This window comes from Megascapheus bottae, chromosome 6 (assembly GCF_031878675.1).
Source record: "Megascapheus bottae isolate mThoBot1 chromosome 6, mThoBot2.hap1, whole genome shotgun sequence".
In the NCBI taxonomy this organism is placed as follows: Eukaryota; Metazoa; Chordata; class Mammalia; order Rodentia; family Geomyidae; genus Megascapheus; species Megascapheus bottae.
Window position 1 is genome coordinate 17398927 of NC_143514.1, and position 27667 is coordinate 17426593.

Genomic DNA, 27667 nt, shown 5'->3' on the forward strand with positions numbered 1-27667 from the left:
CATAACTTGCTTCTGTCTCCCAGAGGAAGGTACCTCAGGATCATCATTTGTTCATTTATTCATTCATTCATCAGCAATTTTTTGAGTGATTAGTATGCCAGGCAACGTTTAAAGTTCTGTGGTTACAACAACTATGGACAAAGAAGTCACTGCATTTTCATGGTTTTAAATATACTTTCCGGGGCCGGGAGTTTGGCTTAGTGGTTAAAGTGCTTGCCTAGCATGCATGAAGACCTGGGTTCGATTCCTCGGTACCACATACATAGAAAAAAGCCGGAAGTGGTGTTGAGGCTCAAGTGGTAGAGCTCTAGCCTTGAGAAAGTCCAAGGACAGGGCTCAGGCCCTGAGCTCAAGCCCAGGACTGGCAAAAAAAATAAAAAATAAAATAAAATAAATAAATATACTTTCCAATGCAAATGACCTTTCCATAAAGAGAAGCAATAAACAAATCGATATACGTTTCAGATTGCTACATTTTATGAACATAATTAAACAGGCCGGGTGCTGGGGCTTTACACCTGTAATCCTAGTTACTCAGGAGCTTGAGATCTAAGGGTCACTATTTGAAGCTGGCTGGGTTTGAAAAGTCTGTGAGGCATTTATTTTCCAATGAACAAGTTGAAAGCGGAAGTGGAAGTGAGGTTCAAATGGTAGAGTAATACCTGAGAGTAAAAGAATGCTAAGTGAGAGTGCAGGCTCAGAGTTCAAGCCTCAATATCAGCACACATAAAAATATACTAATCAGGATGGAATGGGATATTAGGAGATGTTGAGGGGATTAGGATGACAGCTGTTATTGCAGATGAAGTGATCAGAGAATGTTAACAAAGATCACAAACATGAAGTGAGAAGGCAGTCATAACTGTTTGAGGGGTTTCTGAGGAGTATTCAAGACAAGAGGACAGGAAGCGCCATGGCTCGGAGTTGACATAGTTGAGGAGCAAAATGGAGACATTGTCAAGAAGGGGAAAGAATGCTAGCAAAGGAACAACCATGGCAACACTGAGGGCACTTGAGGAACTCGACACGAGAATGGCATGAGAAACCATTAGCACGATGAGCCATGGTGTTGTGATCTAATGCTCTGTGAAGAAGAGATTACTGCTAGGTAGGGGACAATGACACTGGTCTAGGTGAAGGACAATGGTGCCCTGAACCGAGGTTAAGATAGTGCAGGTGGTCAGATTCGGAATGAATGTTAAAAACATAGGCAGGGAAAGCTGCTCATGTAGGGAATGAGAAACAGAATACATTAAGAACAACCCCAGTGGCTTTAAGTCATTGAGGGACAGAAGTTGTTTCTTGAGGTGGGCTACCAGTGGCAGCAGATATAAGAAGTATCCTAAGAGGTCAGTCCTGAGCATGTTAAAGTTGAAATCGTTATTAAATGTTCATGTGGGGCTATGAAGAAGGCAATTAAATGCAATGTCTGTGTCTGCACGCAGTTGCCCTCACTATTAGGATTTGGTCCAATCTGGAGATTACTATTTTGGAATGATCCACATAGAGATTGTTTTTAATTCATAAGACTAGGAAGAAAATAATAATTTAAAAAATTCAAATGTCCAAGGACTAGTCCCTAAATTGTTTAAGAACATAGTAAACTGCAAAACCCAAAACAATGAATGAGTAGGGATGAAGGAACAATAGTGGTGTTTTCTAGATAACCCCCCCAAAAAAAAATCCACTGACATTAATGATGATGAATGCAAAGTGAAACCCATGTTTTGGAGGGAAAAAAGTCCAGCTTCATACAGCTGCTGGTATGTAGACATGGAGAGATGGAGAAGGAAATTTAATCAGGATCAAATTTTTCCTGGAGAGCATGGTTGAGGGTAAGAAAGCAATGGAGTGTTTAAATGAAATTGACTGTAAGATGGACCATGAATTCTAGACCCCCAACAGAAAAGAAGTAAGGACATGGTGAATCCATGAATTGGAAAATTATTATGGGATAATATGATGATATAGCCCTAACTGTATCATTAGCAATCATTAATGAATTCAATGCCTGAGTGGGAAATGTAGGTACTAAAGAATGGTAAATGAGATAATACAGTGACCTAATAATTATGATTACAATGCCTTACACTTATATGATGTTGTCAAGTTTTATAAATCACTTTCAATTTTTTTTTCATTTTACATTCTCAAATATATCATGTCCAGTCTCATAAGAAGTCTAGAAATCTTAAAAGAATCAAGATTTAATAAACCTACTAGCTTAGGAAATATTCTAAATCTCTAGCTAGTTGCTGGAATAAGTTTATAATAGTGTGTGTTTAGCTAAGTAAGGTCTCTTAAATAATTAACTTTTTCTATCAAATTAATGAGTTGGTTTGGCAACTTGACCCACAAATAAAATGTTAATGTTGGTCATTGGCAGTGTTTCAAGTTTTGTAATCATAGGTACTTGGGAGGTAGAGATCAGGTAACAGTGGTTTGAAGCCAACCTGAGAAGAACATTTCTTAAAAAAAAGGAAAGAGAAGTTCAGGAAACTCCACTTATATTGATGGCCGGATGTAGTGGTGCATATTTGTTATCCCAGTGACAAAGGAAAGCAGAATTAGGAAGATCCCACTGGAGGCCAGCCTGAACTTAAAAGAGACCCTATCTCAAACGTAAACAATGAAATAATGGGTTAGTAGAGGGGCTGAGACAGAAAAGTGCCTTCCTGGCAAGCACAAGGTCCTGAATTCACACCCAGCACTGCCAAGGCAATTAAAAAAATTATTGTCATCACATCAATCTGTACTTGTGTACTTGTCATTAAATTCAAATTGAAAATAATGCTATAGCATTGGACATAGGAGTGTCATTCATGGGACTGATCTCAAAATGTTATATTCCTTCCTTCCTTCCTTCCTTCCTTCCTTCCTTCCTTCGTTTCTTCCTTCCTTCCTTCCTTCCTTCCTTCTTCCCTACCTCTTTCTTTCCTACATTTCTTTAGTCCTCCCTTTCTTCCTTCCTTTCTTGCTTGCTTCCTTCCTCCCTTCCTTTATTCTTGTTCCTCCACCCCTAGGTAGTAGTGGAGATTAAGCCTAGGTCTCTGGGGATGGTAGGCAAACATTCTATCCATGAGCTTCATTCACAGCCCCAAACTTCAGTGTTTCTCAGACATTTTTAAATAATATTTTGTCAACAAGTGCTAAATAAGTAGTTTTGGCCCTTGAACAGATCCTGTAATATCCCTTAAATCACCACAAAATGAACCATATAACAAAATTTCTCCAACCTTTCCTTCATTAGCTTCATAACTTTACCTATCTTTTATTCTTTCACAAGAAATGCTAATTACATCTTCCATTAAAACAAAAAAGAAAGAGAGAAATAGTGAAAGAAAAAGAAAAAGAGAGAAAGAAAGAAAGAAAGAAAGAAAGAAAGAAAGAAAGAAAGAAAGAGAGAGAGAGAGAAAGAAAGAAAGAGAGAGAGAGAGACGAGAAAGGGAGGGAGGGAGGGAGGAAGGAGAAGGGAAGGGAAGGGGAGAAGGGAAAGGGAAAGGGGAAGGGGAAGGGGAAGGGGAAGGGAAAAAGGGAAAAGGGAAAAGGGACAGGGAAGGGAAGGGAAAGAAAGGGAAGGGAAGGGTTTATGCATGTATTCCTAGCTACTCAAGAGGCTGAGATCTGAGAATCATACTTCAAAGCCAGTCCGGGCTAGATAAGAGTCCATAAAACTTTTATTACCAATATAGTTTTATTAAAACTATAAATGGAGCTGTGGCTCAAGTATAGTAAAACTCCAGAGCAAAGAAAGCTGAGGGAGACCATCCATACTCTTAATTCAAGCCCTGGTACTAGTACAGTAGGATGGATGGATAGATAGATAGATAGATAGATAGATAGATAGATAGATAGATAGATAGATAAATGCAACATAAAATAAATCTACCTACCTGCCTCTGTGTACACTTCTGCAAGACATTTTACCCATTTCCCTCAAGCTTAAGTGAGTGCCGCCTCTGCCTAGAATTTTTATTTATGTTTTAGTTTTTAATATGTGCTACTTTGTTTTCTAGTTGCTGGAGCACATTTGCCTGACTCAGTAATCAAGCTTCTACAGAGCTCCAGAAAGTGGTTGTACATAGAAAGTGCTTCGGGGAAAGCCGGTTTCATTCGGTTAGGTATACAGGGTTCAGTTGCCCTCTTCTCAGGAATTCCAGTCCTTGGGAAATAAGCAGGTGTGGAACTTGCAAGCACTGTTTCTAGAGGGCTTCACCTAGATTTTCTCTTTTGCCTACTCTGAAGCCAGGAAAGCTCTAGAAGGCTTGCTGGGTTTTGTGGGGAGACAAAGTGGACACACAAAGGTGCAACTCAGCTATAGTTGATTGGGACGCATGTTGTATCTGTAATTTGCATACTATTGATGGTGCTGTTATCTTTTCTTGGCATCCTTTAACAATTGAATTGATTTCTCTTACTCCGTGTTAAAGTTTCAAAGACTCTTCCCCAAACTATCCTTTCCACTCCGGCTCTGGTCTTCCCTCCTCTCTAGTGCCTCCACCTACCCATATTTACATTTACATACAGCTGCTCTCAGAAAAAGAAATGAGTTGGCTTCAGGATCCTCTGCTTCTTGTGTCTTCTTGAATCAACGGAATCCTGCAAGCTACTGATCCTATTCAAAGGTATTTTCTAATTTTCACTGTCCCAGTGTCCTTCATTCTTAGCCAACTCAAATTTCATTCCATCAGGACCTTGATCTCATCAATTATTGGCCATAGCCGACTCCAACAAATAAATCCACATTCTCCTAATAAGTAGTAATATATTAATGAAACAATTGTTTTAGAGCCACTTATTTTATTTAGCCTTACTTGATAACACTCAGTTTTATTCTCAGTAAAATATCATCATTCAAATTGTATGTAGTCTAAAGAGTAAAACAGTATTTAGTATAGTTCTTCCCACAAAACAGATTGACTCAAAATATAGATTGAATGAGTGAATAAACAAAGAATGAATGAATGAAGAAAGAATGAGTTTGGTCTCTTGGTGAGATAAAATAAAAGTTAGACAATAACCAGAAGAGTATTTACAGACAAATACAGTCTGGAGAACCATGGCTTATCTTCCATGTGTAATAAAAGCCATCTAGTTACCCCTCGTAGTTTTGTTTCCTACTTAACAGATATATAATAAATATTTAAATAAATATGGTACCAATGGAGGTGTTGCCCTTATTACGTCTTTGAAAAGAGTTGAACTAATTAACACCTTTTGATTATGGTTGTGGTGTAAGAGAAGAAACGTGTTTCCCCTCCACTCCTTTCACTCCTTGCACCGCCTCTCATCCTCTTCGCGCCCCCCTTTCTAGTTCTTACCAGCATCACTCCTAAACCTCCAGGCAGCTCCAGCACTTTAGAGAAAGGAAGGAAAAGAAATGTGGGAGTATAAGAGTGATCTAATTTTTTGAGTATATGTTTTAATAGCAGGCTTAGCATGATACTTGAATGGGAAACCATATGAATAATCTCTCCCCCAATTATGTGTGTGTGTGTGTGTGTGTGTGTGTGTGTGTGTTCTCTAACACATGACAAGGCAGCTTTAGCCTGCAGAAAGAAATATGTAAGAACGTCATCTTTTCCAAGCACCAGGGAAAAAGAAAGTAGTGTAGGGTTGTTGCAGTCCCTACTAAATTGGCCATGATTTCAATGAAAGCCTTTTACTGCCTTAACTTAATCTATAGAGAGAAAAAGGAGCCATGGGCATCAGCAGATACAGACTTTTGCTGCTCTCAAGCACCTCTCTCTCTCTCTCTCTCTCTCTCTCTCTCTCTCTCTCTCTCTCTCTCTCTCTCTCTCTCTCTCTCTCTCTTCTCTCGCTCTCTATCTCAGACTCCAGATATGGAGGGCATATGGGGCATCCAAATGCAAACTTAGTAATATTTCCCATGTGCAAAATTTAGACTTTTGCATTAGCGGAAACCAAGCTTTTCAAACTTGAAAAGGTATACACCTGCAAATGCTTCTGTTCATCTTGTCTGCCAAGAATTACCAATCTTCAGTCATGCTCCTAATGTCTGACCTTTCTATCCTGCTTGAAACAGATGCTACTTCCATGCCCAGTCACAACCACCTGTTGTCACCATGCGTCAGTGTTGATTCCCATCTATGTAATGCCATCCCACCATCTTTTCTCCATCCCTCATTTAACCCAAGCATGTAGTGTGCTGTTACTCTGCTGCTGTATACACTCTGTATACATCTCTGTTCTTCCTTGCAAGACTGTGAATGCTTCGGCCACTCCAATCGATGCAGTTATATCGATCTGCTAAATACAGTCATTTGCGTGAGCTGTAAACACAACACTAGAGGGCAGCACTGTGAGTTATGCAGGCTGGGCTACTTCAGAAATGCTTCCGCACAGCTGGACGATGAGAATGTGTGCATAGGTCAGTTCCATTATAATTTCGGCTTTTGTTTTCTGCTTTTCCAAGCTACGGGGAGCTAATACTTAGAGTGGAAAGATTGGTGATTTACACCACAGCTGAAACAAAATGAACTTTCTCTATGGAGCAGAAATCTTTAATAGATAAACTAAAATTTTACTTGGGTTGAATGCCATCATACTCGGGGGCTCTATTTTTAATCATTTATTATGTTGTTCTTGGTTTAAAGAGAATGATCTGAGAAATTGAGAAATCATGCCTAAGAAATGAAGGGCTTTCTCCTTTTCTGTATGTGCATGAAAGCTTTTTTTTTCTTTTTTTTTCTTTTTTGCCAGTCCTGGGGCTTGAACTCTGTGCCTGAGCACTGTCCTTGGACTTTCTCAAGGCCAGAGTTCTACCACTTGTGCCACAGCACCACTTCCAGCTTTTTCTATATATGTGGTACCAAGGAATCGAACCCAAGTCTTTGAACATGCTCGGTAAGCACTCTACCACTAGGCCACACTCCCAGATCTGTGCATGAAATCTTTAAAGCTGGTGCTGTTGACCTGATTTTATGCTCTAAAATGGTATGTTCACTCTTTAAAATGGAAATTCATTATACAGGATTTAATTATAGAGAGGAAATAGTGAAGCAGAAATTCTTCACTTAATTGATGATCAATAAGAGCTGATGGGTTTTACATGTTGCTATTAGAAGCTAGGCATTGGTGGCTTAAGCCAGTAATCCTAGCTACTCAGGAGGCTGAGATCTGGGGATTGATGTTGATGCCAGGTAGTGTAGATAAATCTGAGGTACTCTTATCTCCAATGAACTAGCAAGTAACAAAGCAGGAGTAGAAGTGTGGCCTAAGTGGTAGAGTGCCAGTTCTGAGCAGAGAAAAAGCAAACCAAGAACTGGAGACTCTGAGGTCAAACTCCAGTACTGATACAAAAAAACATAAAATGAAATGAAATAAAAAGGTTATTATTGGAATTGAAAGTTATAGCAACTGGTAATGGAGGAGTTTGGCTAATTTTCCATCCTCGGAATGAAATTCCATTTATTGAATTTTTCCATCAACGCTTAAAGGAAGAATCTTTTCTCCAGACTATTCCAGGCAATAAATTCCCTTGGCTTTCACATTGTACAAGTACTCAAAACAGCATCCTTACAGTTTCTTTGAGTATTATCATACCCTCCCTGTTTCTGGTGACTACTGACCCTACCTGAAAAGCAGGTACCCTTCCTCATTCAGAGAAACTCCTCCTACCTTTTATATAGTGGAGCCTGTCTGTTAGAAAAGGAGGCTGGCTAGGTGCTGTGACTTAAACTGTAACCCTAGTTAGAGAATTGCAGTTGAAAGCCAACTAGGCAGGAAAGTCTGTGTGAGTATTATTTCCAGTTAACCACCAAAAGCAAATAAGAGATAGCTATCTAGCTAGATGATCCAGAACTGGAGTTATGACTCAAGCTGTGGAGTGCCAGCCTTGAGTGAAAAAGCTAAAAGACAAAACACAGGCCATGAGTTTAAGTCCCAGTACTGGCACAAGAAATTTTTTTCTAAAAAAAAAAGGAATCTGATAGAAAAAGAAGAAACAATAAATGGAACTTCACTCTATGACTATTAAATTATATTTTGCAAAATATTGTGGAAATGTATATATTTTAAAAATTATATGTTATTAGACTGATAGCTATCTGGGCAGTCAACTTTAAAGATAGAATTTTTCATGTAGAATCTGAATTAAACAAAATATCCAAGATGGGAAATGACACACAAAAAAAGACGAGAAAAGGAAATACAGTTCTATGTCTAGGATCATTGCTTTCTGATTGGATTGTTAAAGTTATATAGAGTCCTGCTCCATGTCACATAGCATAGTTGTATGGTGGTTTTGAATTTAATTGGGCCAAGTATACATAAAATTGTTTATATCTACAGTACTTTCTATTCTGCAAAGACTTTCCTTATTTACCATTTGCGAATTGGTAGAGAAAGTACTGGACTTAAAGCCTAGAGAGTTTGGTTCAGCTCCAGTGTGTTATGTGATGGCTGTGTGCCTTAGGTAAGTCATTTGATCCTAAGGGTCAAATGATCTGATCTGACTTGTCTGGATCAGATGGGATAAAGAGGACGCTTGGTGAGTGGACTTGTAATTTTTTTAATTTAATACTCATTAACAAAACAGTAGGGTAAGTATTATGCTAATAATGTTCCTTCTTTTCTACTAGGAATAAAAAAAGCAAATCACATAGCAAAGGGCATTGTGACTTCAAAGACTGAATACTCCTAACTGCTCTGTCATAATTAGCAATGCTAAGCATGTCAGATTTTGCTTTAACATACCTTCTAGTATGCTTTTGGAATAGCAGCAGTTTCACTGTGAGTTTATGAGCAGAAGTTCAATTCCTTTTATTCCACCTAGGCTACAGAAACTTGAGAATATTAATAAAATTAATGCCATTTGATTTTTTATTTTTAAAGAAATATACAAATGCCATGCCACAAACATGGAACAAACAGAAAAGGTAAAATAAGAGAGCAAGAATAAAACCTAATCATACTTCATGACACATAAAATTAAAGTGTTTTGCAATTTTAATAATTTAAATAAATCAAAGAATATGGCCTGAAGGGAAAACAAGTCAAGAAGATTAAATATAAAATTTAAGAGGATCCAGCACATGCAATTCAGAGTTAAATTTAATTCCATTCTGTCTAGAAAGTACTAATGAAAATGAATAGTTATTTACATAACTCACTTTCAAAGATATGGGCTAGTCACAGAAACTTTGAACTTGCCCTAAATTCTGTATACTAAAACTTTTAAAAGGTGCTTTTCCAAATCTTTAACAATTGCCAATCCAATTTATTATTGGTTATGAAGGTCCAGCTCCTATCTCTGTTTTGCAGTAGATATTTTAGAGTAGTTATATAATTTTATATTACAGCAAATACAAAATGCAGCTGGCTAGTCATTGTTGCCACAGTGATACTCCTTCATAATTACTGATGAATTTACCTATTTTTCATATAAATTCCAAATCCAGTCTGTCTCCTAAGCAGCATGTAATTATCCTGTGATGACACAACAATTACATGAAGATGACATCCTTGCATGTCTCTGTTTCATATAAACTTGAACATTAGGCAGGAAGCTAGAGGAGGCATGGTTCATGACATTGGTAATCATTATTAATAATGCCTCCTAACAAGCTCTGCATTAGAACAAAACACAGGGCTCAGCAGTTGCTGAGGCTCCAAGTTAAGATGCATTTATTTATAATTCTCCTTGAAACCAAGATCAGGTAATCAGAGGTACTTTATATAGAACAAAGCAAATACAAGGCAGTCTTAATCTCTATAAATCAGTTGTAGTACAACTTTTTAATCAAGCTACCAAAAGTATTTCGGGTTGTTTTGCAATCTCACAATCCTGTATATATGTTTATAGTTTCATGGAATAAAAAATATGATTCTCCAAAGCCATTTTCACTGCTGCAACATCTACCCTTTAATAGAGCTCCTAAGCTGAAAATCTGAATTATTTGTACAAGCAGTAGAGGATAGAACCATGGCTCTCCTAGTCTTCCTTTTTTCAGTCATTGAGTAACATTATATTTAGCCTCTTATACCCTGACACAATGGTTTCTGTGTTCTATTGTTTGGGTTTGGCTTTTCTTTATTTACATTTTTTGCATCTGAAATCTCATATTAATTATTTTGGAGTAACTAACTAGAACAGCATATGAGTTCATGCTGGGCAGATGGAAGTTTGCTATCTGGCTTACAACATATTAGTGATGTATTATTTTTCATTTACAAAGGAGTTTCATTGTGATATTTGCAACATGCATATAATGAACTGTGATCAAATTCACCTTGTCTATACTGTTTTTTCTTAACTTCTTTCCTCTTTTGCACATTAAATAACAATATATATTATAGTCTTGCTAAAGGAACAGAATTATACATATGTACAAACATGAAAGCCAAAAAATTTTTTAATATTCTTTTAAATTGCTCCCACACCTACAAGATTGGTAGAATAAAATGTATTACTTTAAAAACAAAGACCAGTTAAGATTGGTAGAATAAAACTTATTGCTTTAAAAAGAAAGAGTTATTAAGGGTAAACCAAACTAGATAAACAAGAGGCATTTTAGAGATCATTTAACTGTATTTTTTTTTTGACAGTCCTGGGCTTGAGCTCAGGGCCTGAGCACTGTCCTTGGACTTTCTCAAGCCTCGAACTCTACCACTTGAGCCTCAGTACCACTTCTGGCTTTTTTCTATGTATGTGATGACGAGGAATCAAACCCGGTCTTCGTGCATGGTAGGCAAGCACTCTACCACTGGGCCAAACTCCCGGCCCCCATTTAACTGTATTTTAACTACATTTTTTTCACTATCAATCTTATAAATATTTGTTTTCACCTGGCACGAGTGGTCCATGTCTATAATACTAGCTACTCAGAAGGCTGATCTCTTAATGATAGAGGTCAGATCAAGGTATGAAGCAAGCTCAGGATAAAAAGGCTGTGAGACTCTTATGTCTAATTAACCTCTAAAAAGCCAGAAATACAGAACACTTTCCTTGAGAGAAAAGCACCCAGACTCTAAATATAAGCTGCAGTCCCAGCACAACAAATAGATGAAATGTTAAAACAAATATTTATTGGCCCAGTGGTAGAGTGTTTGTTAGGCATGCACGAAGCCCTGGATTCAATTCCTCAGTACTATATACACAGAAAAAGCCAGAAATAGCACTGTGGCTCAAGTAATAGAACTCTAGCCTTAAGAAAGTCCAAGGACAGTGCTCAGGCCCTGAGTTCAAGGCCTGGGACTAGCAAATAAATAAATAAATAAATGTTAATTTTACTAAGAATGCTGAAATCATGAAATACATCATACTTCTAAGGTAGTCTAAATGCTTTGAAAACATTATCTAATTGGTCTCAAGGACACAAAGTCAGATAAAAGACCTTTTGTAATGTAAATCTCATTCAATCCATGGCATAAATTTGATTCACCTGATCTCAGAACACAGGAAGGCAGCCAGGTTAGTTTACTGGCTATATGAATGATATCCTTTAGATTTGGGCCAGAAAAAAAATAGTGGATCTAATTTTTAAATGGAGGAAATTACAGTACAGTGAGGAAGATTAATTTGCCAAAGATTGCATGGTACAGTCATGTGGTCTTTGGCTCACAAAGGAGCTTTGGTTCCAAATTACATGTGCCAACCTTCCAGCTAATGAAAGCCTAAGGAATTCCCTCCTCTCCCTCTAGCTTTCAATGTAATAGAGCTTCAGAAGTAAACTATCCTATATGAGAATGGATGGGGAATCCAAAAGCATTCCACTTACTTCTTATTATGCAAAATAGTATTGCCCTGCCAGCAAAAATGATCATGAAAAATGCACATCTGGAATTATATCTATGTGGAAATTTATTGGGGATTATGAATGTTTTTCATGATCATTAATCTGAGCTGCAGAAAAGAGCTATACCAACCGTGCTGCGCAAATGCAACATCTAAGAGCCCATCAGAAAACAGTATACCATAAATAAGTTAAGGCACTGTCCCAAATCCTAAAGCAACACTGCCTATGAATGAGCAAAGTGCATTCATATTACACATTTTAAATGCTCAGCAGTTCTCAAATATTGAGTGTAACAGATAAGCCCATTTTAATAATTTAAAACGGATTTTTACACTGATGGCATATTGATTTATCCTTGATATACAAACTTCTCGTGGAGTTCATTAAACCATTTCAAAACATCCTAACAAATGGAATCTCCATTACGATCTGTTACCACTGAAAAAGCACGATGTCTTATTTCCTCGAATGTTTTCGGCTGATTTCCTCCTCTCTCATAAAAGTGATAAAATAGAAGGCTGAGCAAATAAACGAGTGCTTCCAACGTCGTATTTGCCAAAGCATTTCATTAAGGGACATCTTTAAGTAAGTGATGCCTTTTAAGTAAGTGCCGCTGTGCTGTTGATAACCTCTAAGCCATGGTGGACATGTCCCCAGCCCTGTATGTTATCTTGTTTCTACAGAATGTTATTGTAACCGTTTTGGCTCAGTCCATGATCGTTGTAATGGCTCAGGATTTTGTGAGTGTAAGACGGGAACCACAGGGCCCAAGTGTGATGAGTGTCTGCCGGGAAATTCCTGGCACCAAGGCTGTCAACGTAAGTAACGCTGGGAGCTGTGCTCTGCCTGCTAAGCATGGCTGATCCTGCTTGTCTGGGCTCCTGACATGTGCAGCTTCTCAGAGCAGAAAAAGACCCAAAGCGCTGACAAGCTTGAAGGGGGCTACTTACTACCCCAGCTTGCATGTAGAAGAGTGATCCATCCAGCTGGGTTCCTGGAAGCCCAAATTTCATCCTATCTCTCGCTCTCTGATGGCTGATGCAACTTAGACTGAAATATTGTATGGGAATGTGAGTACCTGGCCGGACCATAAATTAAGTGGTACAGTAGGGATCCATCTTGGAAAGCCTCACCACAAAATGAAGGGAAATGTTTATGTGGTCAATGTGTTTCTTGGACTGAAAGCTACCCTGAACTATAGAGTTCATAAATTAAATGCTTATCTACAGACCTTATTCCCACAGCTTGGCTATCAAAGCCATCACTGAATCTTAACCAAAACCCTGAAGGTACTATATCTAAGGGATATTTAAATGCCAAGTGAGCGTAAACGACAAAGATCAATATTGATTTTTAAGCCTTTGAGGTTAGGCGTTTAGCCTCATTTCTCTGGAGACTCTTGGGGTCTTCCTCAAAGCTTGGTGAGGCAGTTGGCAGGTCCATTTCTACACAGAACAGAAATTTAAACATTTCGGCCAGGCCCTTCTTCCTGTCACAGCCTTCTCTGCTTTGCAATTCTGTACTAACTTTCCATTGCAACCGGACAGAAGCTTACTGCTATTGAATAACCAGAAGGTGTCAAAGAGAAATCCAATAAAAAGATAGTGCAAACTACATACATAATTCAGGACACATTGTTATCCACATTCAAACAAAATTAAAAACAAGATCCATCTTGATATTGTTGCAGCTTATTTTATTAGACACAAAACACTGAGTATTATTTTTTAAACATATGGTTAATATAAAACTTTCTGAAAATGTATTTTCTATTTTTCCTGGTCTTTGAAAATATAATTCTGGGGGTTATTTTTAATGGCATTGGGGATTGTACTCAAGGCCTCACACTTACTAGGCAAAGCCTGTACTGATTGAGTCACACCCTTGCCTGAGTTTGCTTTACGTATTTTTCATGTGTGGCTTTGAATTTTTTGGCCTGGGCAAGCCTGGACTGTAGTCCCTTTACTTACATCTCCCACATAGCTGAAATAACAAGTGCATACCTTCATATTCAGCTAGTTTACAGAGATTGGAGGGTTTTCTAGCATTTTCAGGATCTCTACAAACGGTTATCCTCTATATTATCTCCTGAATAGCAGGAAATGTAGGCATGAAGACTCAGCTCAGATGTATGTTTCATATTCACAGATTATCTCAATTAAGACTATCCTTATTACAAGACCTGACAGCTACTGTGTCTATCACATGACAGATGAAGCTGCACAATTCTCTTTAGTTTTATTTTCACTTGAAAAAAAAATGTCAGCATGCAGGAGCTGTCTAGAACCCACCCATATAAAAAAATCTGCATTCTGTTTCTATAACATCACTTTTACATTGTATATAACTTCCATATGTTACATTCTGCAATAACTGACTACAGCCAATTTTTAATAGAAAATTCTACAGAAATTGAAAGCCAACTCTCTTTCCTAATGGAACTTATAGTTACCTGGCAGCTACATTTTTACCCAGTGTGAAGGCCATATGAAATGCTATGAGCAGCAGTGAATGGTGAAAATAAGTAGAAATATTTGCTATTGAGTCCATCAAAATTATGGTGGGGTTCAAGAGCTAGGAGCTGAGGTCTCTAGGCACACAGGAGAGGACCATGCAAACATAGTCACATGGCCTTTAATCATCACCACACTTATCTGGAGTTCTGGAACACACCTTAGCTTAACACCCTGCACGCTGTAGGTTCACAGAAAGTACTATTCATTAGTGATGGGTCCCAGGAGTCATAAGGAGGCAGAACTCAAAGAACAGCTGTCAGCCCTAACAATCCTGGAATAGCTGGACATTGAGGGCTGAGTTGGTCATCAGTCTGAAGGAGAAAGGAAAAACAGAAAGACTGAAACTAACCCAAAGACTTAGAACATAAAGAAGAAGGGAGGTGGAATGAAGATGCTATTCAGCAGTAAGAAGTCTGTGCTGATGAGGAAGACCTAATGGATGGCTCTTGAAGTATAATCAGGGTCAGACTTTGGAGAGGAAATAAATCAGTATTGTCATGGAGAAGTGTAGCCCAATCAGGGAATAATTCAATGTTTCTGTATGAATTAAAGGAGTATTAGTATCACCAAATGTTCCTGTCTGGAATCAGAAAACTGGTTCTTGTCTATGACACACAAATCACCAATCCCTCTGTGCTTCAGCTGTGTCACCCCAAGTGCCTGCGATGTGTAGAGCTGGGACGATGGGAGTACACACAAGCAGTAGGTACTAGACTTTGGCATTGGGTTCATGGCACAGGCTAAAGATGAACATATATTGCTGCTATGAATATGTAGACGTGAATGAGGTTGGCATATGACACACCATGACAGAAAGAAATCAGAACTAAGGAGGAAATATGTACATGGTTGTTTATTGGTGAAGCCTAAATTCACCAATAAACTAGTGGATTAAATACTGAAGGATGCATAAGAGCTTCTCAGGATTAAAAAGGAAAAAAATGAGAAAGGGTGCATCAACTAGCATACCAATAATATCTCATAAACATGTGAATGTTTTCATATGACCAGCCAATAAGCTGAATGTGTATGTTTGTGAGCATGCGTGCACATGCGTGCATGCATATGCACATGTGTGGTGTTGGAAGAGATGGTAAAGGATGAGAGAGTGTGTATCTGAGGAATATTTAGATTGTATTTCTATTTGCAACAATAAGAAATGTGTGAGCCAGGTGGGGTGGCTCACACCTGTAATCCTAGCCACTCTGGAGGCTGAGATCTGGGGATCAAGGTTCAAAGCCAGCCCAGGCACAAAAGGACCTGAGACTCTTATCTTCAGTTAACCTCTAGAAAACAGGAAGTGGGGCTTGGCTCAAAGGTAGGGCGGTAGCCTTGTGCTGAAAAGCTCAGGGACGGCATCCAGGTCCAGTTCAAGCCCCATGATCCACAAAAAAGAAAAAAAAAGAAATACTTGGAAAATGTTTATCAATCCATAATGGCATGATGCACAATTGCCATCACACTAAATCAGATGCTAGAGGCAACCCACCATGACACGTGAAACCCCATTAGCTGCTGAATCTTCAGTATTCTCTAAGCAGTGTGGGCTGTGACAAGTAGGGCATAACTAGACGTGTGGAGCATTGCCAGGGAAGGCCCGTGGCAGATTTCAGGAAGTCTGAGAGATTCATTCCCAGCTCCACCACCACCACCACCCAAGACTTAGAAAGGAGCATCACCAAGCTGCTGTTCAAAAGAAGCTGGGCTTCAGAGAAAATAAAGAGATCTGCTTATTACATCACAAACACTTGTTATTGTCCAGTTCTGTGCTCAAATTGCTTAACAAAAAGCAAGAACCCAGGTTAAAAGTTTAGCATAGAATATTAGTGCAGAACCTGAATTGAAGTTTGTCACCAGTGAAGTTTAAGTAGGTCTAAGGAAGGTCATTGATTAGAAACAGTGATGAGACAAGATACTGAAACAGAGCTCGTGCCCCCCCTAAGTTTAGCTGACAATGCTGGGTGCTGGTGGTTTATACCTGTAATTCTAGCTAGCTTACTTAGGAAGCTGAGATCTAAAGATCATCATCTGAAGCCAGACCTGGCAGAAATGTCTGTAAGGCCCTTACCCACACTTCTGTGCTCTGTGAATATAAAGCTAGTCTCTCTGACTCACAGAAAAGGTGGAACACTTAATTACCAGAATGAATGTTTTTTAGACTACATGGGATAAAATAATCTAGGAAAGAAAATAGAAGTCAAAAGAATTCAAAGAGAACTGGCAGGACATAAATTAGTGCCAAAATTGCTCAAAAGAAGAATAAAACATTGAAAAGAAAAAGAAGATATTTTATATATGTATTTTGAAGTCTAAGAAGAATCAATAGCCAGGTTCCAGAGAACAAAGCTGAACCTTGTAAAATGGAATTGGGATTCCATGTTTCACATACAATAAGAATGATTAAGCCTTGTTACTAGAACCAAAAGGTATAGACATAGATTTGTGGTCTTTTGGGGGCGGGTAGGACAGAAATAGCCACATGTATAGAATAAATGAACCTGGTAAAGAGGTCTTCCTGTAAGATATTCCTAAGACACACTGGAAAACTATGCATTATTTTTGTAAAAATACCAATGGTTATTTGTCTCTAACTAACCTTTTCAGATCTCACAGTCTGCATGTTTAAAGTCACAAGATTTGGTGATATAAGGTAAATGTTATGACTTTTGAACTATGAGAATGAAGGACACTTTTGAACTATGAGAATGAAGGACTCATGGCAAAAAGGAGGCTGAGATGCAACTGCTAGTTGTGACCTATAATGTAAGAATATAGGTTCTTAAATGGCATCAGGATATGTACTGCCATCAACAAGAAAATGAATACTCAGTAGGAGGCTCAATTATCTGATTAATTAGGTCTATGAAGGCTCAGTGGGAGAGTTTTCTACAGGGTCCAAGAGACAATGTGCCACCTTGACTTTTCTAACTTCTATTGGTGTCCCCCTTTATTTACCCATGTTCACATTCTCTCTCCATCTTTAAGGAACTTTCCATTTCCTTGTGCCTTTACTTCATCAGCATATATTTCTCTGACTACAGTGAGAAAAGCGTCTCTGCTGATTTGCCCTGCCTGATAGCTATCCTAGCACCACACCGCGGGCTAGGCAATCCCATTCTTCTTAGCTACACCCTGGCTCCAGGCTTGCCACTATTAAAGAACAAAAAAAGGATCATCCATACAGAATTATACCTGTAGAATTATACCTGTTTTGTTTCCCTCACATGAGGGAAAAGGATGGGGATATTTTTCCTGCTTGCCAATTTGATAATTACAGGCCATCATGGAGATAGAATGCAACTCATGTTTGGAATACAGATGCAAGGGTTAAACATTGTCCTAGGAAATAGATAATATGATTAGAAATGAGGGATGCATATCAAGACATTGGACTGCAGTGTGAATTAGAAGGTAAAAACAAAATTTAGTCAAGAACAAAAGAGTCTTAGTTATGAGTCTTTGATGAGCACTGACATGGTACCTGTTACAGGCTAGACATGATGCTATAAAACGGGGCTAAGAGATAGACTGCAGAAATGAAGGGGGAGGAGAGAAGCTCAAGTAACTAAAATGTGAAGAACCCACACATGCTCTATTCTACAAGACAGTATGTCATGAGTAGTAAAGCAACTGACACAAGTTCAAGGTGAAAAACTATCAGAGGAGGTTATAGTCCCGCCGAACTATACTTCATGAAACCCATAATAAGAAACTAGTCCTAAGAGAGTAATCCTAGCCTGTAATCCTAGCTATTCAAGGCATCTGAAAATCATGGTTCAAAGCCATCCTGGTCAAGAAAGACCATGAAACTCTTATTTCCAAATAACAACAAAAACGGAAAGCAGAGCAGTGGCCCAAGTGGTAGAGCACTAGCCTTGAAGAAAAAAAATAACGAAGGGAAGAGTACTCAGTACCTGAGTTCAAATACCAGTACTAGCACAGGAAAAGACAAGAGTTTAATCCTTAGAAGGGATATTTTAAATGTATCGGACAGTAATACAGGAGAATCCCTCCCATGATAAAGGAATTTTCATAGGAAAAGAGATGAAATCTGTTAATAGATATATGATGTGGCACATTACAAATGCCAGCCAGAATTTGGAGAATCATCATATATGAAGCTGACCACTCAACTTAGGGACAAAGGACCATGGGTCAAAGGAAGGAGCTGGTCTATAGCCTAGCATTTACCAACAACTCTTTTCTTTCTGCTATCTGAGAAGGTATACTGGGAAATGGTCAATTCCCCAGACTCTGAAAAAGGTGAAGCAGAAAGTGAGCACAGGATTCTAGAGATTTGGGGCTTAAAGGGAAAGACAAGGAAGCAACTTCTTCAATTATCCAGGCCTGACTTGAGATACAGTCTACGGGGCAGAAGGAAAGGGTTGGCAGTTCATTTCTGTACTCTGAGCCATAGTGCGGGCACTCCGCTCTCTCCTACACTCAGCTCCCTCTCCCCACTCATTTTAGAATTACTCTTAGCACTATTCATGTTTAATCCTCAAGATAATTTTAATGCAGCTTATTCTAAAGATTATTTCTAATCACGCTCTTCTGCTACTGTAGTTCAGGAAGATTTCTTTCTTTTCCTTTTTTTTTCTTTTATGTTTTTTTTTCCCTATGAGATAAAATTCTTTAAGCCTGACAACTTGTGATCCTGGAGATATTAAGATGATGTATCCAGTTACTTCTGTGAGATGAAGATTATACCTTCCTGGACAAATATTTGGAACCTACCTTGTAATTTTTCAATTGCTTTTAGTTGCTGTCTCTTCCTGTGTGCTGGGATACATGAAAATGTCCAGTTGACATTTCCCTGGCTGGCCTCACAGGTGGAATCCATTGACAGGCAGCATGTCAATTCAAGGAGACTATGCCTGCTGATGCTGGCGTTTGCAGCCTTAGACATAGGATCTCTTCCCTGCACCCCTTTTTCTCTCCTTCTCTTGAAACTTCACTTTGTCAATCAGATAGACAATATCTTGGAATGCAAGCTTTTAATTTCCTTTTAATTTCAACACTTGTGTCACTCCCTCCCTAAGCCCCACATTTTAACATGGATGCTGACCAATAAATACCTAGAGGGGCCTTTGATGGCTCTGCCTAGTCAGAGAAAACAATTGTTTCAAGGGAAATATTAGCAAGACAGAAGATAGAAAGTAGCAATTTGTAGGCATCACAAATAGGCTGGGTAACCCTCCTCACCGGCACAAAAAGCAAACCCTGGGAGGTCCCCATTGTGACATTTCTCCTGATTCAGCAGAGAGGTAGCCTTTTAAGCAGTCATGCTGAAAGCCGTAGCTTCCCAACTGCAGCTCTTATTTTTGTCTTGGTTCTTAACTTCACATTAGGGTTGTTACAAAGAAAGAGCTGGGGAGAGGTCGGCTCAAGCCATTAAACATTCAGCTCAAAAACCAGGATGGGAGATGTGGGAGGAGCCTTGCAGGAAGACCCCGTTGGACTCTTCTTTGGGGCTCCTGGACAAGTAGTCTTGCTATCTTTTATCATAGCTTTCTCTTCACTCTTAAATAAACTTACTCTGCCTTTTTAATCATTTTTTTAAAATAATTATGGGTGTTAGAAAAAGCCCACTGATCTCCATCAGGAACTTGATTCACCTTTGAGGGTAGGAGCTGGAGTGTCGGAATGTATGCTGTGGAAAGTGTTGGAAATCTTCATATAGTCTGCTCAACTTGAGCCCAGTCATAAGCAGTGGATAGTGATGGATTGGGCTTGGCAGGAGGTTGGACTGTCCTGCATAGTAAAATTATGCCCTAAATGTTTTAGGACCCCTCAGCTACTGAGTTGCTGAAGCTTAGCAGAGGACATGCACAGATAACACACATTCAGGCAGCCATTCCGGGCTCCTTCAGGCAGTCTAGGCATTTCTAGGCCTACTTAGCTATCCTGAACCTGAGCAGAGAGAACTCCGACTCTCTTTTAGTGTTCTCTTCATATTTTCTTGGACATCCATGCTGCTTCTTCTTTTTCTTTGAAGAGAATACTGAGATTGAAAAGTATGCTTCAACTTAGCCATTTCCCACCACAGAACTGCCCAAGTTTAACAGTGAAAGGTGTGTGAAATGCCAGTGAAAATGGGGGCAGGCAAGTAAGCACAATTCCATCTTCTAGCAGAATAAATGCAACATCCAGGTCCTATCTAACAAAACGACAATCAGAAGGCCAAGTAGAAATACTGTATTTGAAAAATGGTCCTTCATTAGAACAAACAAGAGTCTCAGCTTAAGGAGTTGTGGTTTTTTTTTAGTTTTTAGTATTGGGTGTTTTTCCCCCCGTATGAGTAGGTGTATATATCTTGGGAAAGAAATATTTAAATCAGGGCCTGGAGTGTGGCCTCCTGGCAGAGTGCTTACCTAGCATGCACCAAGTCCTGGGTTCTATTCCTTAGTATCACATATACAGAAAAAGCTGGAAGTGGTGCTGTGGCTCAAGTGGTAGAGCTCTAGCCTTGAGAAAGCCTAAGGACAGTGCCCAGGCTCTGAGTTCAAGCCCCCATATTGGCAAAAAGAAAATGAAAAAAAAAAAGAAATATTTAAATCAAAGCTTCTTTGAGCCAGGTGCAGTGGCTCATGCCTGAAATCCTAGCTACTCAGGAGGTTGAGATCTGAGGATCGCTGTTCAAAGCCAGCCAGGGTTCTAAAGACCCTGAGATCCTTATCTCCAATTAACCACCAGAAAACCAAAAGTGACACTGTGTCTTAAGGGGTAGGGTCGTAGCCTTGAGATAAGAGCTCAGGGACAATGCCAAGGCCCTGAGGTAAGAGAGTAGCCTTGAGCTGAAGAGCTCAGGGACAGCACCCAGGTCCAGAGTCCAAGTCCCATGACCAACAAAAAAAAAACCAAAACAGTGCTTAGATAAAGATACAGTCTAAGCATAAAAATCTCTTCAGATGAAACTAGCTACCCCATGTATAATTTGTAGAAGAAAATTATCATCCTAGTAAAAACCCAGTCCTCAATGGCTATCAGAGCAAAATCACAGGATGGAGCTGTGATAATCAACCATGCTGGGAGGGATCTTTCGTACCTGGATACTAAGAGTCATGATATCCAGGTAAAAATGAGGCCTGACTTTTACAATGAGCCATATTTGTATACAACATATACATTGTAGGCATATATACAATTTATAATTGTATAAACATGGCTTACTTTCCAAGGAATGTATGCTCGCTCACCTCTGCCTTCTCTGTTTCACTCCTGGGATCCCCTTGTTCAGAACTGAATAGTCTGATTAGGTATCTCACAAGTGGTCTGAACTGTTTGTGGCAACCACTTCCTGACAAATAATAAGTTTGTTGGGTACCAATAGTTAAAACCTGTATTCCAACTGATTCAGAGATTGAAATTGGGATTGAAGGTTAAAGTTCTCTGCGGTCTATCTCCAAAGTGACAGGCAAATGCAGAACTGGAGATACAATGCAAGTAGTAGAGCACCACCACCCCAGTAAGCAGCAAAGCAAGCAAGCAAGCTAAGCACACATGGGTTCAAACCCTAGCACCACCAAATTAACTGAATAAATCAATGTCATTCACTGAGCCACCTCTTTTTGTGGGGAAGATTTAGACATTATCTGAATCCACAAGGGCAGTAAGATGAATTGTACTCATTTTACAGATGGCAAACCTGAGATGGAAAGAGCAAAATCCTGCCCCCCAGCTCAAAACATCGCAAAATGTGCCACCCCAGCTACTAAAGGAATACTTATTATTGGTCATGTTTACTGTGATACACCATTTTGACCCTTCAGCAAGAGATGGACATTTCAATGACTTATTTGACTTATTTCAGGGTTCGCCAAGCTTTGTGTAGGGCCAGTAAGCAGCTCTTTGAGGTTTGGTGAACACGGAGCCTCTGTCATGCCCACTGAGAGTCAGGAGTGATAGGATGATGCTGCCTCCCAGCCTCAGGTCACACCTACATAGGTGGTACTGGCTAGATTCCAGTACAGCTTCATTAATCCCCATGGAAGTATGTGACATTCCTGTACTGAGAGATACTATTCCTTTCTCTGTTGTTTCAATCATTAATGTATATTAATAATAATCAATTACTAATATATTGCTATAGGACAGGTTCAGTATAACTAATTTATTATTAATATGTATATATATGCAATTTTTAGTCATGGGCTGCATTACACAGCAACCTGTGTGGCTTTCTGACCAGCAGTCAGAAAGGAAAAAATGGCAGAATATGAAGCCCCAGCCAGAAGAGAGTATAAGAAAAACTCCATCTCATTAAAATCTTGACATGCCTATGACCGAGAGTTGATCTAACGGGTTCATATTTACAAGGCCCTAATTGACCTTACGGGGGAAAAAAAAAAGTTAGAATTCTCTGAACAGGAGGGCTTTGACCATTTAATCTCCGGGACAAGATCACAGACAGAGTCAATGCCAACTGTTTAAAGGCTTTAAAAGCCAGCCAAGCCAATTTAGCATCAATTTAGTCCAATCAGCCACTAATGAAAGGGAAGTCAGGGTAGCCATAATACAATCAGTGGTGCTCGTGCTGGTGTGAAGGATGACCCTGCTGCATTCTGCTAGAGCAACCTGCCACCTTGAATATCAACAAAAGGGAATTTCAGTAATAGTATGAGGCTACAACACCCAAGAAAAACGTACATACACCTTCTTTTGGTTAACCATTGCCTTTAATGTGGGTGAGAATTATTCTGAACTAAGCCCATGTGAATACCACAAGATCCTATCCTACCCTTCTGCTCCAAGTCTCATTTGAGTGTGTCTGAGCCTCTGAAATCCAGGAAATTCTGGATTGTTCACAGGAAGGATGCCATGACCCACCTGTATTGAAATGCATATATGCTTTTCATCCTCTCAAGTACATTGTTTTGAAAAAATTTATGGTAAATCTTCATCTATCCTCTGCTGAAAAATGGGTAGAGGAAAGCCTATATAAATCCAGGGTAATACATTACTGTTTTTAACTTTTTAAAAATGAATTTTAAGTAATTGTACAAGAGGTTTTGATTTCTAAGGGCAGATATCTTGATATTATTTCTAGTAATGTTGGATTTCATCTCCAGCACGCACACACACATGTACAAAAATTCAGAACCTCATGAATTCACATTCTCTGAATTTAACATCAATCTCTATCAACATGTTCATATTCACTCAAAGAGAACTAAATGTTTATTTAAAGCAGAAACAACTACTAGGGTATATTTTTGCTACATCGCTCCCTATAATCTGTGGAAGTATAAGAAGATTGACCTGATATAGTGCCAGTAATTTTTCTTTGCTTTTTTTCCCTTCTATCTATCTTTCTTTTTTGCTTTAAAAAAAATGGTGCTGGTACTAGGATATGAACTCAAGGACTGAATGCTCTTCCTTAGATTTTTCTCCTCCCATTTGAGCCTTATCTCCATTTCTATCTAGCTTCCAGTCCTCCTGATTGTGATAGGATCACAGGCGTGAACCATCACCACCACTCATTTGGCCAATAGACATGTCTCAGCGATGAAGTACAACAAAAATGATGAATATGGCTGTTGTTATTTTATAATTGCAGTCAGACCTCTTTGTAATTAGCTCTGTTGACCCCAGTGGACCTCATTCCTATGTGGATTTGTAGTCCTTATCATGAAAAGCAATAATGTGGACAATTACATTGTTCATATGGATTTCAAGCACAAAGATATTACAAAGCTGGAGTTCCCCAGAGGACTTGTCCCAGGATAGATTGTTAATTTGTGAAGGATGTAGTGCCAAAGTCACGGTCACTAAGTTAGCTGTGAGGCTGCCAATTCAGCTTTTCCCACACCCACGTGGAATGCATCAAGTCTTTCCTGAGATATTGTACCCCTGCTCATTCTAATTAAACTAAAAATCAGAGTTGCTGAGATGGCAACAATGATGCTTAGCTGTGTAAAGACATAATGTATGAACTCCATCTAATTACATCAGACCTTGATTTTTTTTTTTATTTTATTTTTTTTGCCAGTCCTGGGCCTGAGCTCAGGGCCTAAGCACTGTCCTTGGACTTTCTCAAGGCTAGACCTCTACCACCTGAGCATCAGCACCATTTCCAGCTTTTTTCTATGTATGTGGTACTGAGGAATTGAATTCAGGTCTTCATGCATGCTAAGCAAGCATGCTACCACTAGGCCAAACTCCGGGCCCAGACCTTGATTTTTTTTAAAGCTCTAATCACTTCACTTTATTTCCTGTTACATTGTTATTAACATAAATTAATTGAAGAAAGTGTTTTCATTGTGATATTTACATGAATGTAGAGTATTTAGTCAAAATTCAGCCATCTATATTACTCTTTCCCTGATCCTCTTCCTCCTCCTCCTTCTTTGTAACATGTTTTTGTTTTTATGGTATTTCCACACATATAATATTATGATATAATATGATACACATCCAGGCACTCTTTCATTCCACCTACTCCATCTAAATAGAGGACTTAAATTTTTTGAAGTAATAATTTTATTTTCCATGTATTTGAATGCAAGAATTTGTGTTTCCCTTGATAAAAACATTAATAAGCATGATTAAATTAACCATGTTAGTATGTTTCATCACAAAACAACAAATGAGATCGTATCCTATTATGTGGGAGACTTATATCCTTTATCTCATCTTTGATTGACAAATTTAATCTAACCAAGATAATAAAAAGAACTTTTCAATAGAATCTGCTCACACCTGGCTTCTCAAACTGGCCTAGCTACTGAGTTGCCCAAATCATTTACTCTTTCCTTTCACTTATTCATCCGCTAGTTCAGCTAATTCACTTGTCTAACAAATACTGAAGTACTAGTATATGCTAGAAATTATATGAATTGGGGTATCAAAATTAAAAATAAGTAGCATATTATTTACCCTCCAATGGCTTAGAGGAATTAAATTCACTAGTATGACTTCACTGTAGTCAAAATCTCAGAAGACTGACTTCAAAAAGCTGCTTGTCTAGCCAGCTTTTCTAATCATAGGTATCTCTGACTCATACCTGCAAATCATATATCTAAACTGGAACCTTAAAGCTATAGATATTATTATATAATATATAATGTGAATATTATAATGTATATAATCTCTGTGTGATGCATATATTTCATATTATATGATGTATGTTGCATTCATACTATTTATTATAGCTGAACTGTAACATTAAAGCTATTATAGTTTATTTATCCATTTTAAGTCATAATCTAGCTTTTTTAAATATGTGCTATTAAGAGCTTACCATGTGTCTGGCACTGTGCCTGACTGACATTTACATATTGCTTAATCTACATAAAACCCCATGCACAGCTATCCTCACTTTGCAAATAGGTAAACTAAGGCTCCAAAGACTACACAATGACACTTGTAACTTAAAATATGATCTTTTAACTAGTAGTTTCTGCATCACCTTGGAATTTGGTAGTAGCAAAGAATCTCAGGCTGATGAAATGGGCTATGTTTAAGCTGTCCCTGTGATTTTTTTTTTTTGCCAGTCGTGGGGCTTGAACTCAGGGCCTGGGCACTGTCCTTGGGCTTTTTCCTCAAGGCTAGCACTCTGCCACTTGAGTCACAGCACCATTTCTGGCTTTTTCTATGTATGTGGTACCGAGGAATCGAACCAGGGTCTTCATGCTTGCTAGGCAAGCACTCTACCACTAGGCCAAACTCCCAGCCTGTTCCTGTGACTTTTTACACACATTAAAGTTTAAGATGCAGAACTAGACAATAGGTAGGAATTTAACTTAGCTGATTCCTAAGTCCAGTGTATTTATTTTCTGCTTTGGTTGTTGGTATTAATTTCTACCACTCAGTGTTCATGAGGTAATGATGGGAAATCCAGTACACATATGCCTTGGAAAAATTCAAATAAGAATCAGGCCCCCGTGCCTCACTCACAATGCTGAGATCTGAGGGTCACAGTTTGATAGCAGATTTTTCTGGCAGAAAAGTCCATGAGACTTACTCACAATTAACTACCAAAAAGCCCATTATGGACATATAGCTGAAGAGGTAGGATGCTAGCATTGAGCAAAAAGCCAAACAAAAGTACAAATCCCTGAATTCAAACCTCAGTACCAGCACAGATATGTGTGCACGCACACACACACACACACACACACACACACACACACACACATACACACATACTCCACACACAAAATCGACAGGAGAAAAGAGACACAAAAAAGACAGCGTATCTTTTCATCAGTTTTTATCAGCATGAATGGTACAAATACAAACTATCTTAAAATTAGAAAATTCATAAAAACTTAAACAAGTAGCCTATTTGTTTTTCTTCATCCATACAATTTAGGAGTGGTTAATATTTGATATGTTAATAATAAATATTTTAATATAGTATATTGCATTTGGTTTGGAATATATCAAAAGGAAATACAAAGTGAGCTCCAAAAGATAAACTTTTATTGAATGTATGAAACAGAACATAAAATTTCATGGCAATTACCATTTAATCTATTTATGTTTAGAAATGTATTGAAAGAGAAACTCATAACTTGGTTAATTGATATGAATTATTAATTGCTCATTTGAAAAGTGATGAGCAAAACTGTACTTGTTGGAAAAATTTTCTTTCTCGGTGGCTTTAACCTTTGTGTCATTGGTTTTCTGAGAACACAAAGGGAAAGAATGACAGAAAGATTCTAATCATCCAAAACTAGAAGGTGACAAAACAGTGAACATCTCAGTGACTCTATAAAGGTTAATTGAGATTGAAATGAAATAGTTCTTTCTGGCCCCACTCCAGCAGACTGAAGTGTGATTCTCTGGGGACACACCCTAGCATCTGTATTTTACTAAATTGCCCAGGCAGTTACAATAAGCAGCCAGAATTGAGGCCTATATATCCAATGATTTTACATTCTCAGGAAAATTTCATATTTTCCCAGGTTCTTAATGACTATTTTTCAGAATCAACTTCCTGATAATACACTTATCTTGATAAAATTCCGGGGGGGATTTTAAACATAAAAAAAAGAAGATATATCAAAGCAAAAAATATGTGCCTTTTTCCTGTTGCCAGCTGTTCTTCTATTTTGTATAACTTGCTGTGAATTATAAAAATCTATTCACACCTATTGATCTTTTTTAATTTGGGGCGTAAGAAGAATTTGGGACTGAAGACATTTGGGACATGGCAAAATTTAAAGATAATGAAAGAATATGAAATGTTTGCAACCCAGGATAATGTGCCTAACATGGTAGTGGTAGTGGTAGTGGTAGTGGTGGAAGTGGTAGCGGTGGTGGGTTTCTGTGTGTGTGTGTGTGTGTGCACACACATGTGCACCATTGCTGTATCATGAACTCAGGGCCTAAGCATTCTCCCTTAGCTTTTTTCCCTTAAGATTGGCACTTTGCTGCTTGAGCCAC

The 27667-nt window shown here is 38.6% G+C and overlaps 1 protein-coding gene across 6 annotated transcripts in view; it reads left to right on the top strand.

Moving 5' to 3' along the window:
• Positions 1-27667, top strand: part of Ntng1 (netrin G1) — a 346192-nt gene that overhangs the window by 284692 nt on the left and 33833 nt on the right. For 2 of the 6 annotated variants that reach the window (XM_090334293.1, XM_090334294.1), the window contains 2 exons: positions 6224-6391; positions 12443-12577. The exons of 3 other annotated variants lie outside the window; for them this stretch is intronic. In XM_090334293.1, the coding sequence (XP_090190419.1) occupies positions 6224-6391; positions 12443-12577 (303 nt within the window). The remainder of the gene's footprint in view (positions 1-6223; positions 6392-12442; positions 12578-27667) is intronic. One more of the 6 variants, XM_090334295.1, reaches the window with a different exon arrangement.